The sequence below is a fragment of the Ranitomeya variabilis genome, chromosome 3, assembly GCF_051348905.1.
Source record: "Ranitomeya variabilis isolate aRanVar5 chromosome 3, aRanVar5.hap1, whole genome shotgun sequence".
Taxonomy (NCBI): Eukaryota; Metazoa; Chordata; class Amphibia; order Anura; family Dendrobatidae; genus Ranitomeya; species Ranitomeya variabilis.
Genome location: NC_135234.1, coordinates 318643966 through 318657302, shown reverse-complemented (window position 1 = coordinate 318657302; position 13337 = coordinate 318643966). Strand labels below are relative to the sequence as shown.

At 47.3% G+C, this 13337-nt stretch overlaps 1 protein-coding gene across 2 annotated transcripts in view; it reads left to right on the top strand.

Annotated features, from left to right (window-relative positions):
• Window positions 1-13337, top strand: part of NUDC (nuclear distribution C, dynein complex regulator) — a 108584-nt gene that overhangs the window by 54304 nt on the left and 40943 nt on the right. Inside the window, exon 6 of one of the 2 annotated variants that reach the window (XM_077295705.1) lies at window positions 1927-2121. The exons of the other annotated variant lie outside the window; for it this stretch is intronic. Coding sequence (XP_077151820.1) covers window positions 1927-2121 — 195 coding nt within the window. The remainder of the gene's footprint in view (window positions 1-1926; window positions 2122-13337) is intronic. 2 annotated transcript variants of the gene reach the window in all.

Genomic DNA, 13337 nt, shown 5'->3' with positions numbered 1-13337 from the left:
CTGGGGAATGCGGCACCTGTAGCCCATTTCCTGCACACGCCTGTGCACGGTGGCTCTGGATGTTTCCACACCAGACTCAGTCCACTGCTTCCTCAGGTTCCCCAAGGTCTGGAATCGGTCCTTCTCCACAATCTTCCTCAGGGTCCGGTCACCTCTTCTCGTTGTACAGCGTTTTCTGCCACATTTTTGCCTTCCAACAGACTTACCATTGAGGTGCCTTGATACAGCACTCTGGGAACAGCCTATTTGTTGAGAAATTTCTTTCTGGGTCTTACCCTCTTGCTTGAGGGTGTCAATGATGGCGTCAATGATGGCCTTCTTGACATCTGTCAGGTCGCTAGTCTTACCCATGATGGGGGTTTTGAGTAAGGGTACTGTCACACAGTGCCATTTTGATCGCTACGACGGTACGATTCGTGACGTTCTAGCGATATCCATACGATATCGCAGTGTCTGACACGCAGCAGCGATCAGGGACCCTGCTGAGAATCGTACGTCGTAGCAGATCGTATGGAACTTTTCTTTCGTCGCTTGATCACCCGCTGACATCGCTGGATCGTTGTGTGTGACAGCGATCCAGCGATGTGTTCGCTTGTAACCAGGGTAAACATCGGGTAACTAAGCGCAGGGCCGCGCTTAGTAACCCGATGTTTACCCTGGTTACCAGCGTAAACGTAAAAAAAACAAACAGTACATACTCACATTCCGGTGTCTGTCCTCCGGCGTCTCAGCTTCTCTGCACTGTGAGCGCCGGCAAGCCGGAAAGCGAGCACAGCGGTGACGTCTGACGTCACCGCTGTGCTTTCCGGCTATGGCGCTTACACAGTGGAGAGAAGCAGAACGCCGGGGGACAGACACCGGAATGTAAGTATGTACTGTTTGGTTTTTTTTACGTTTACGCTGGTAACCAGGGTAAACATCGGGTTACTAAGCGCGGCCCTGCGCTTAGTAACCCGATGTTTACCCTGGTTACCCGGGGACTTCGGCATCGCTCCAGCGCCGTGATTGCAACGTGTGACCGCAGTCTACGACGCTGGAGCGATAATCATACGACGCTGCGACGTCACGGATCGTGCCGTCGTAGCGATGTAAATGGTACTGTGTGACGGTACCCTAATGAACCAGGCAGGGAGTTTTTAAAAGCCTCAGGTATCTTTTGCATGTGTTTAGAGTTAATTAGTTGATTCATAAGATTAGGGTAATAGGTCGTTTAGAGAACCTTTTCTTGATATGCTAATTTATTAAGACAGGTTTTTTGGGTTATCAGGAGTTGTATGCCAAAATCATCAGTATTAAAACAATAAAAGACCTGACAAATTTCAGTTGGTGGATAATGAATCTATAATATATGAAAGTTTAATTGTAATCATTACATTATGGTAAATAATGAAATTTAACACTATATGCTAATTTTTTGAGAAGGACCTTTATAAGAGCTGGGCAGTGATTTATAGCGTGTTCACTGAATGGTGACCGCGTGACTGTATCCGCTCCCTGCAGTGCTCCAATAACTGGAAGCAAGCGGCTGTAGGGAAAATATAATAATTTTCTCCCTGTGGCAACTGTCAGCAAGATGACTACACAGGATTTTATGGGGTTGTCTGGGCTTGGGACAAAAGTCTGCAGTCACTGTGACTACTGACTGCTGAATTGCGACAGCTTGCAGAGCTCATGCTGTCGTGATTTATCTATGTGAGCAGGTGGTCATATGACCGCACATATGTGAATTGCATGCTTGTGGTCACATGTTGACTAGACTATTGAGACTTTTCTTAAATCTCGGCACGTGAGCACAAATATGATAATTGTATACATTGCGTAACGTGACTGTCGCATTGGGAATACTGGGGAATCGCGTCAGCTCCACACAGTCACTATTCTGCAGTCAGATAACTTTATTTGGGTTTCTTGTTTTTTACTTTACAGTTGGTTATACCATTCCCTGTTTCATTCCGTCTGAAAAGTAAGGATGTGCTAGTGGATATTCGGCGGAGGAAGTTTAGTATTGGGCTTAAAGGTCAAAAGCCTGTGCTTGATGGTGAGCTTTACAATGACATCAAAGTAGAGGAATGTTCATGGTTAATAGAAGACGGGAAGGTGGTGACTGTACATCTAGAAAAGGTGAGCATGCTTTTACATTTAGTGATTCATGAAGTGCACTCCTCTGCATGCTTTACTTGGGTGCCTTCCTAGCATAGGTATGAACCTGCATCTAATCCTTGCTTCCCAAGTTTTAGTTTTTTCTTCATTCTGCGCTTTTGTGAAGTGGATCTAAATGGCCCATATATGGTCCCATAGATACACTCCAGACATGTTTGCATTAGCTATGCAATTCCTTTGAAAAAGCTGATCACCAATTGTCATTTTGAAAGGAAATTTATCAAGAACAGATTTGCTGAAAAGCTATTTTTCTTTGCTTGTTACCGGACTGTTTTCCCTCTGTTTAATGACCTATTGGGGCTTATGAATATTGTACAGGGGACATCCCCTGCAGATGAACCTTATGGGAACCATAGGGCAGAGCGTCAGCTATGGCTATAAGTGGGGATTACAGCTCTGATTGCTATTGTTTGACCAAGTTGATGACTGAGTCCCTAAAGGCCCCATCACACATAGCGAGATCGCTAGCGAGATCGCTGCTGAGTCACAAGTTTTGTGACGCAACAGCGACCTCAGTAGCGATCTCGCTATGTGTGACACGTACCAGCGACCAGGCCCCTGCTGTGAGATCGCTGGTCGTGTCGGAATGGCCTGGACCTTTTTTTGGTCGTTGAGGTCCCGCTGACATCGCTGAATCGGTGTGTGTGACACCGATCCAGCGATGTCTTCACTGGTAACCAGGGTAAACATTGGGTTACTAAGCGCAGGGCCGCGCTTAGTAACCCGATGTTTACCCTGGTTACCAGCGTAAATGTAAAAAAAAAAAAACAGTACATACTCACCATCTGATGTCCGTCAGGTCCCTTGCCATCTGCTTCCTGCTCTTCCTGCTCTGACGTCACCGCTGCGCTCTGCTCTCACTGTACGGCGGCACTCAGTCAGAGCAGGAAGCAGACGGCAAGGGACCTGACGGACATCAGATGGTGAGTATGTACTGTTTGTTTTTTTTGGTAACCAGGGTAAACATCGGGTTACTAAGCGCGGCCCTGTGCTAAGTAACCCGATGTTTACCCTGGTTACCCGGGTGCTGCAGGGGGACTTCGGCATCGTTGAAGACAGTTTCAACGATGCCGAAGTCGTTCCCCTGATCGTTGGTCGCTGGAGAGAGCTGTCTGTGTGACAGCTCCCCAGCGACCACACAGCGACAAAACAGCGACGCTGCAGCGATCAGCATCGTTGTCTGTATCGCTGCAGCGTCGCTGTGTGTGACGGGGCCTTTACAGCGGCATTTAAGTGGTTGTAACTGTGGTAGAATCTGTTTGGGCACACATCACCACCCCCTTCCAATATTAAAATATTGCATTCTAAACTAGACGAAATTAAATGGTCACAGGTTCAAATTCCTTTGGAGGAATAACACTGTAACATAGTAATAAAAGAACCTAAAATTAAAATCTCCCAACTTTTACCAACCTTTAAAATAACAAAAACAACATATTTGATATTGCTGCGTTTTTAAAATTCTGCACTATTATTTATTTTTAAAGGACTGACGATTCCATGGTTCTGTACATGTGGAAAGGGTTTACATACAAAACTCCTAAGGAGTGCTAGAAGACCCTGCCCTCACAGGCTTTCAAGCTACAAGGTATTGGGCAAGTAGACAGTAGGTCAAATGGTTGCAGGGGGATGTTGTAGGCTTTTGTGAAGTGTGTTCCTCCGTCACTTCATTGGGTTATCTTCTGCAACCTGGAGGCAGACACTAAAAGTATAACTTAGAAAAAAGCTGACTTCTCCCCAACAGGCTACACCGGACACCCAGCAATTCAGTTTAGCTTAGTATAATTCTGAGGCAGACATGAGTCTGAGTCTCAAATCTGGCTTGGCATTGGTTAGATTAGAAACTAACTTTGTCTTGTTATGGAAATTTGGTTTGGGATGAATCTATCCCTGTGTCTGTTGCGGCCGTTCCCAATCAAATGGAATATATTGAGCGCGCAAGGAAGAATGACACTGTGCACGAAAGGTGACAGAATAATATTCCACCAATTCAGGCGGTTTTATTGTTCATACATGGTTTTATAGGTGCATACAGAAGAGAAAGGGGAGGTTAGTTAATTAACATACAATTAAGCTGTTATGTTATTGGTTGTCTGAATACATAAAATATTCTGGTTTAGGCATGGCAACAACCTGATTTAGCACCCCTAAGTAGCTGTCGTCTTTTTCCTGCTATTTCAGCAAAAATCTAGACATCAGCTTAAGACGTCTGGTGTTGGTTCCTGTTTTTGGTGTCTAGAAAGTACCAAGGAACTGTCTGGTTTGAGCTGGTCTGGCTCATGGGGTCAAGTTAAGCAATTGATTATAGTGTACAGTACAGACCAAAAGTTTGGACACACCTTCTCATTTAAATAATTTTTTTTTGTATTTTCATGACTATGAAAATTGTACATTCACACTGAAGGCATCAAAACTATGAATTCACACCTGTGGAATTATATACTTAACAAAAAAGTGAAACTGAAAGTATGTCTTATATTCTAGGTTCTTCAAAGTAGCCGCCTTTTGCTTTGATGACTGCTTTGCATACTCTTGGCATTCTCTTGATGAGCTTCAAGAGGTAGTCATCGGGAAGTGTCTTCCAACAATCTTGAAGGAGTTCCCAGAGATGCTTAGCACTTGTTGGCCCTTTTGCCTTCACTCTGCGGTCCAACTCGCCCCAAACCATCTCGATTGGGTTCCGGTCTGGTGACTGTGGAGGCCAGGTCATCTATTGTAGCACCCCATCACTCACCATCTTGGTCATATAGCCCTTACACAGCCTGGAGGTGTTTCATAGTCATGAAAATACAGAAAAATCTTTCAATGAGAAGGTGTGTCCAAACTTTTGGTCTGTACTCTATACATTAGCCGTGGGTATATATGAGCATATATGAGTACCCGTATTTTCCGGCATATAAGACGACTGGGCGTATAAGACGACCCCCCCAACTTTTCCAGTTAAAATATAAAATCTTCTTAAAAGTCAGGGGTCTTCTTATACGCCGTATGTCGTCTTATAGGGCCGGTGACTAATGTGCCTTTTGGGGGGGGAGTGGTCCTGATGACGAAGAGGGGGCATCTCACAGGAAAGTGTGAGTGGAGTATCCCCCATTACCTCATTGTAGCTGCAGTGTGGGGTGCTGGGGAGCGGCGGCGGCCACCGCCCCACAGCACAGCACCCATGCGGCACAAAGAGGAGCAGCAGCTGCCGCCTCTCCCCAGCACAGAGACCCCATGCTGCAGCTACAATGAGGTAATGGGGGATACTCCACTCACACTTTCCTGTGAGACGCCCCCTCTTCGTCATCGGGACCACTCCCCCCCACCCACCATATACACATTGGTGTCTGCACTCGGCGTATAAGACGACCCCCGACTTTTAAGAAGATTTTCAGGGGTTAAAAAGTAGTCTTATACGCCAGAAAATACAGTATATATGCAAGTGAGATCTTTATGAAATGTATTCATTTCCATCAGTCTCTTTTTTTTTTTTTTTTTTTTGTTTTCCATTAGCTCAGATTTTCATTAGGATGGATAACATTTAACAGTGCGGAATGATGCATTCTGTTTCACACCACAGAAAAGCGGAAAGTACTGCCTGTACATGTCAGCCTGTATCCTCTCTTGTCAGGATTGCAGGACCATGTACCTTGATGCAGTCGGTGATCAGGTACCTGGTGCAATTGGTCCTTTGGCCTGTGACTCTTGGACTCTATCATGATGCAACTGCACAGAGAGGAATATGGAGCCCAAACTTCCTAACACCTAGCCAAATCAAGCCTTTTCAGGACAGTTAAGTAGGTTCCTTTCTGTGGCTCTGCATTGCTTGCACTTGCTCCCCTGTGGCTGTTGCAGAATTTTTTTTGGCTTCCTGGCCTGGCACTTGTGGGTGCTCTCCCTCTGGGTTGCCAGTGGTTTCACTGCGGTCCCTTTCCCTCCACTCCCCTCCCCAAGGTCTTGGCAATGCCTGGCCCCATGATTGGGTGTGGTTGGTGGTAGCGTGGTCAAGCGGTCTAAGGTGCTGGATTAAGGTTTTCCTTCTGGTCCCTTGGTGTTCTCTGCAGTTTTGGGGGTCTGTGTTGGACTGGGACTCTAGGCTTCTGCAGCCTAGCCAAATCTTGGCAGGCCACAACCCTTTTCCCACTGGCCTATCAGAGCGGACGACAAGCTTTCACCCACCAACTAATCTGAGTAACCTGCCAACCAATCACGTAGACATCAAGCTTTTGTTTGTTGGCCAATCAGCATGGCCGATGCGTTCCCACTCACCGGATGCTCTGTCTTTTCCTGTGGACTGGGTGTTGCTATTTTTCCAGAGTTTGGGATCAGGGCAGTGTGCTCTGGATGTAGCCAACATCTCCATGACTTTGTACTTCATCCAGCGGTGGTCGTACCAAACAGCTATTGGGCCATACTTCAATTGACGCGTTACGTTTTTTGGGGGCACCTCCCTGCCAGCCTCCCCACTGTTGCGGACTTTCCTATCTGCAGGGCTGAGTGTTGAGGTATGCATCTATAATACTTGCTGATATAGGGCGATTGGCTGTTCGATCACTTGCATTTGGGGTTCTTGTCCACCATATGTTGCGTGAATCAGTTATGTACTCTAAGCTCAGCAACAATATTGTGACTCTGCAGTAACTTGGCGACATCAGGACCCATAACAGCTTATCTACAGTTGTGGCTAAAAGTATTGACACGACTGCAATTCTGTCAGGTAGTACTCAGTTTCTTCCGGAAAATGATTGCAAACACAAATTCTTTGTTATTATTATCTTCATTTAATTTGTCTTAAATGAAAAAACACAAAAAGAATTGTCCTAAAGCCAAATTGGATATAATTCCACACCAAACATAAAAAAGGGGGTGGACAAAAGTATTGGCACTGTTCGAATAATCATGTGATGCTTCTCTAATTTGTGTAATTAACGGCACCTGTAACTTACCTGTGGCACCTAACAGGTGTTGGCAATAACTAAATCACACTTGCAGCCAGTTGACATGGATTAAAGTTGACTCAACCTCTGTCCTGTGTCCTTGTGTGTACCGCATTGAGCATGGAGAAAAGAAAGAAGACCAAAGAACTGTCTGAGGACTTGAGAAACCAAATTGTGAAGAAGCATGAGCAATATCAAGGCTACAAGTCCATCTCCAAAGACCTGAATGTTCCTGTGTCTACCGTGCGCAGTGTCATCAAGAAGTTTAAAGCCCATGGCACTGAGGCTAACCTCCCTAGATGTGGACGGAAAAGAAAAATTGACAAGAGATTTCAACCCGTACTATCCGTCGGCGTCTGAATGAAAAGGGACTGTATGGTAGGAGACCCAGGAAGACCCCACTTCTTACCCCGAGACCTAAAAAAGCCAGGCTGGAGTTTGCCAAAACTTACCTGAAAAAGCCTAAAACGATTTGGAAGAATGTTCTCTGGTCAGATGAGACAAAAGTAGAGCTTTATTCAGTCGCCATGACAGCACAACGAGAGAGGGAATCCGCCCTTCAGGGACAGGAACCTACAGACATAAAAGGGCAGTACCTCTCTCCCACGTCTGTTGGTTTCCTGTCCCTGACAGCGGAACCTCTTCAGGCAGGCCTCGTGAAGAAGGTCGAAGAAAGAAGGTCCCACTCCTGACAGACCGGTACAGGTAGCGGGGGTCCCCTACCTCGGCCTGGTCAGGAGAATGGATGCACCACACGGCAGGGGGACTATTCGTGTAGGTGGCAGCAGGAGGAAGCAGCTCTGGAATGGGCTGGCTTCTGCGGTGTGCGCGCCTGGTGAGTATTGTGTTCTCGTAGGGCCGTGTCTGCTGGAGCCTGGGGTCTACCGCCACCTGCGCTGGTGCCGGCATCGGCTGGGGAGTGCGGCCGTCCTTGTCCGGCGCGTCTGCTCCCTGCGCCGCAGCCACGACCGGAAGTGACGCGGCGGGCGGCGCGGGTGGATGACGCGGCCGGGCATGCGCGGTAGCGCTTTGTTCCCGGCTAATGGCGGCGCCCGGCGTCTTGGAGGGGGGTTGGACCTCGGGGTCTCCGGCACTGGGGCGCGGCTCGAGCGGTGGACCGGAACCAATCGGCAGGACCGATCAGCGGCACCTGGAGTGTTTCCCTGCTGACCCCCGTCGGGGGCGGTACCCAGGGGGATTTAAGCCTTGCACGTGGGCCACAGCGTGTTCCTGACCGTCCATCCATTATGGAGTCGCCGGAAGGAACACCGCAGCTGAGCGGTGAGCAACAGCAGCCACTAGAGCAGCCTCAGGCAGAAAAGCCTTTGAGGAGCTCCCAGCGACGTTCTAATGATAGTCGCACTGGTGGAGCTAAGGAGTCCCGATCATCAAAGTCCTCAGGCCGTAAAAGTTAGTCGGCTACGAAGGACCCCCCGAATACGGTACCACTCATTGCTGGCAGGGTAAGTGATCTACGTGAATGTTCACTTATTGATCATTGTTCCCCTTATATTCCCTCTCTCCTTATTAGGGGAGGAAGTGTGTAACTAAGGCCAAACATAGGCAGTGTGCCGAATGTGCGGAGCCACTTCCGGATGGGCACGTAAAAAGATTGTGTAAATCCTGTGTTCAACAATTACTAGAGGAAGAGGCTCCTGATCTGACCTCTACAATAAGAAAGATGGTCAGACAAGAAGTCTGAAGTTCTGTGAGGTCCAGGTCTCGTATAACGGAAATTGGAAAGTCATCCCCTGTTTCAGAAGTGGGTTCGGACTCGGGGGAGCTCAGCTCAGGGTCCCTCCCGTCTTCTTCCTCCTCTGAGGAAATGGAATCTAGTCGAGCCTGTTTGTCCCTTGATAGGGTTAACCATCTGGTCAAAGCAGTTAACAGTACAATGGGGATAGAGGACACCCAGTCGGAGTGCTCTATTCAGGACGTTATGTTCAGGGGTATAGAGCGAAAGTCCCGAAGGGCCTTTCCAGTGGTGGACAAAATTAAGACATTAATCTCAAAAGAGTGGAAGAAACCCGAGAGGAAGGGGTCACTTCCGCCGGCATTTAAAAGGAGATATCCTTTCGAGGAGGAGGCCTCATCCTCATGGGATAAGGTTCCGAAGTTAGATGCGGCAGTTGCAAAAGCATGCAAAAAGACATCTCTCCCCTTTCTTGATTTGGGGAACCTAAAGGACCCATTAGATAGGAAAGCTGATAGCTTCCTTAAAGGGGCCTGGGAGACTTCGGCTGGATCCTTGAGACCGGCTATAGCAGCCACCTGTACAGCTCGGTCCTTGATGGTGTGGTTAGGTCACCTTGAAGATCAGCTCAGGGATAAGGTTCCCAGGACTGAAATATTATCCTCTCTGCCTATAATCCAGGATGCTGCAGCTTTCCTTTCGGACGCATCAGCGGACTCGGTCAGATTGGCCGCCAGATCCTCAGCGTTATCTAACGCAGCCCGGAGAGCGCTATGGATAAAATGCTGGCATGGGGACTTACAGGCCAGAACAAAGTTGTGTAGCATTCCCTGTGAAGGAGCTCATTTATTCGGTCCTGTCCTAGATGAGCTTTTAGAGAAAGCGGGAGATAATAAAAAACGCTTCCCCTTCCTTGGAAGACCCTTTCACAGACGGGACGACTATAAAGGGTGGTCTAACCGCAGAAGGCCATATAGAGATTCTAACAGGGAGTCTACTAGATACGACAGCAAAAGAAGAAGGGGTAAAGGATTTATCTTTAATCCTTCACGAGATTCTAAAAAACCACAATGACTGGCGGACCAGGTGGGGGGTAGGCTTTTGGCCTTCTACCTGGCCTGGGTACGGATCACGAACAGTCCATGGATTCTGAGCATTGTGGAAAAGGGCCTAAGGTTCGATTTTCACCATATTCCTCGGGACAAGTTTATGTTGACACCTGTTCGTTCCTCCTCTACAGAACAGTTGGCGCTGGAGTCAGAGGTCCGGGAACTTCAACAGAAGAAGGTTCTAATCAGGGTCCCTACAGAAGAGGAAGGTAGGGGGTTCTATTCCCCTCTATTCCTGATCAAGAAGCCAGACGGTTCATATCGCACCATTATTAATTTAAAAGGCCTGAACAATTTTTTGTTGGTTCCGTCCTTCAAGATGGAATCTGTTAAGACGGCAATAAAATTACTCTTACCATTGCTTTATGGTCGTCTTGGACCTCAAAGATGCCTACTACCATGTTCCAATACATGTAGATCATCAAAGATTTCTTAGGGTGGCGGTTTCACTTGCCGGCACGGTAGAGCATTTTCAATATCAGGCACTTCCCTTCGGAGTCGCTGTCGCACCCCGGGTGTTCACAAAAATTATGGTGGAAGTTATGGCACACCTGCATGAACAGGACATATTAATAGTTCCATACCTTAATGATTTACTAATTGTGGGTCATTCAGAATCACATTGCAGGGACCAGCTAGAGAAGGTGATGGGAGCATTGCGCAGGCTAGGCTGGATTATCAACCTTAAAAAATCGCGTCTACAGCCTCTAAAATCTCAAGAGTTTCTGGGGTTTGTTATAGACTCTAGTCGGCAGGAATGTCGCCTGCCGGATACAAAAGTAGCTAAGATTCAACGGCTAGTCACCAGGGCAATTGGCAATCCCTTAGTGTCTGTAAGAAGTGCTATGTCTCTCTTGGGTTCCCTCACATCTTGTATCCCGGCGGTTCTCTGGGCTCAGTTCCACACCAGAACACTACAATGGGACGTCATACACAATTCTTGTCTTCTAGGAGCTCACCTCGACAGTAAATTTTCACTTTCTGCGGAGTCTACGCATTCACTTGTTTGGTGGACACACACTTCAAATCTTCGTAGGGGGGTCCCTTGGACAAATCATGTATCTAGAGTATTGACTACGGATGCTAGCCCTAAGGGATGGGGGGCTCACTTAGGGGAGGATTGGGTTCAGGGGCTATGGTCTCAGTCTGAGCAGGACTCATCCTCCAATCTGAAAGAGCTATTGGCCGTAGAACACGCCTTAAACAGGTTCCTTATACCCCTACAGGGTCGACACGTCAGGCTGTTATCGGACAACCGGGTAACCGTGGCCTACATTAATCGGCAAGGAGGTACGCGATCCAGTTCGTTAATGAAGGTCGCAAAGCATATTTTTCAGATGGCCGAAGAACATGTTCTCTCTCTAACGGCTCTTCATATAAAAGGAAGTCTCAATACCAAAGCCGACTATCTAAGCCGCAACAAGCTCAAACAGGGAGAGTGGTCGCTGAATCCAGCCATCTTCAAGCAGATCATACAAATATGGGGTTGTCCAGAAATAGACCTTTTTGCCAGCAGAGGGAACAAAAAATTACACCAGTTCTGCTCCCTAAATCCAAAAGACAACTCATATGCAGTGGACGCTTTTCTGATATCATGGCACTTCAGTCTCGCTTATGCCTTCCCCCCTCTAAACCTAATCCCATTAGTTCTGAGGAAGATTCGGGAGGACAGAGCCCGGGTAATCTTGATAGCCCCATTTTGGCCCAAAAGATCGTGGTTCCCTTGGCTGAGGAAGATGTCTGTCTGCCAACCGTGGATTCTTCCAGAATTGCCAGATCTGCTCTCCCAAGGCCCAATCCTCCATCCACGAGTAGCCAACTTACATCTAGCGGCGTGGAGTTTGAGAGGTTGTTACTAAGGGGGAAGGGATTCTCTCAGGATCTAATAAATACACTCCTTAAGAGTAGAAAACCCTCCACAACAAACATCTATGTTAGGGTGTGGAGAAAATTTCTATCAAGTACAGGGGCTCAAATTGACCAAAAACCATGTATAAATCAGATCCTTGAATTTTTACAGAAAGGTCTAGAGATGGGCTTGGCCACAAGTACTCTCAGAGTTCAAGTATCGGCTCTGGGGGCGCTATACAATTTTAACTTAGGCAGCAATCACTGGATTTCTAGGTTTTTCAAAGCAGTGACTAGGTCCAGACCAATCATAAAACAAAAGTTAGTCCCATGGGACCTAAATCTTGTACTCTCAGCCTTAACGCAAGCCCCATTCGAGCCTATCGATACTATCCCTGTAAAAATCCTTTCAATCAAAACAGCCCTTTTGGTCGCACTCACATCTGCAAGAAGGGTTAGTGATCTGCAGGCACTTTCCAGACATCCACCATACATGCAGTTTAGGGAGGATAGAGTAATCATGAAGCCTGATCCCCTCTATCTTCCAAAAGTTGCTTCAAAATTCCATAGATTACAAGAGGTAGTCCTACCTTCGTTTTGCTCTAATCCTACCAATGATAAGGAACGTAAATTTCATTCCTTAGATGTAAGAAGATGCCTCCTTAGATATATTTCAGTTTCGGATGTTTGGAAAAAAGATAACTCCTTATTTGTAGCTTATCAGGGAGTGAAGAAGGGTCTTAGAGTATCTAAAAATACCTTAGCCAGATGGATCAGGGAGGCGATCTCTCTCGCTTATACAGCAGGTGGCAACGAAGTTACAGATGGTATAAAGGCACACTCCACGAGGGCCGTAGCATCTTCATGGGCAGAGATCAGAAGTATCGATAGAAGACATATGTAAGGCGGCCACATGGTCTTCTCCATCTACCTTTCTTAAACACTACAGATTAGATCTGGGTAGTTCCTCAGACCTCACGTTTGGGAGAAGGGTACTTGAGGCTGTTATCCCTCCCTAATCTTTCTTATTTCTCTGAAAGTCTCTCATTGTGCTGTCATGGCGACTGAATAAATACGTACGCTACTTACCTGGTAGCAGTGTTTTTTCAGGAGCCCATGACAGCACCCTAAAGGTACCTTCACACTAAACGATATCGCTAGCGATCCGTGACGTTGCAGCGTCCTGGCTAGCGATATCGTTTAGTTTGACACGCAGCAGCGATCAGGATCCTGCTGTGATATCGCTGGTCGTTGAACAAAGTTCAGAACTTTATTTGGTCGTCAGACCGGCGTGTATCGTCGTGTTTGACACCAAAAGCAACGATACCAGCGATGTTTTACACTGGTAACCAGGGTAAACATCGGGTTACTAAGCGCAGGACCACGCTTAGTAACCCGATGTTTACCCTGGTTACCAGTGTAAAATGTAAAAAAACAAACAGTACATACTCACCTTCGCGTCCCCCGGCGTCCGCTTCCCACACTGACTGAGCACCGTAAAGTGAAAGTACAGCACAGCGGTGACGTCACCGCTCTGCTGTTAGGGCCGGCGCTCAGTCAGTGCAGGAAGCGGACGCCGGGGGACGCGAATGTAAGTATGTACTGTTT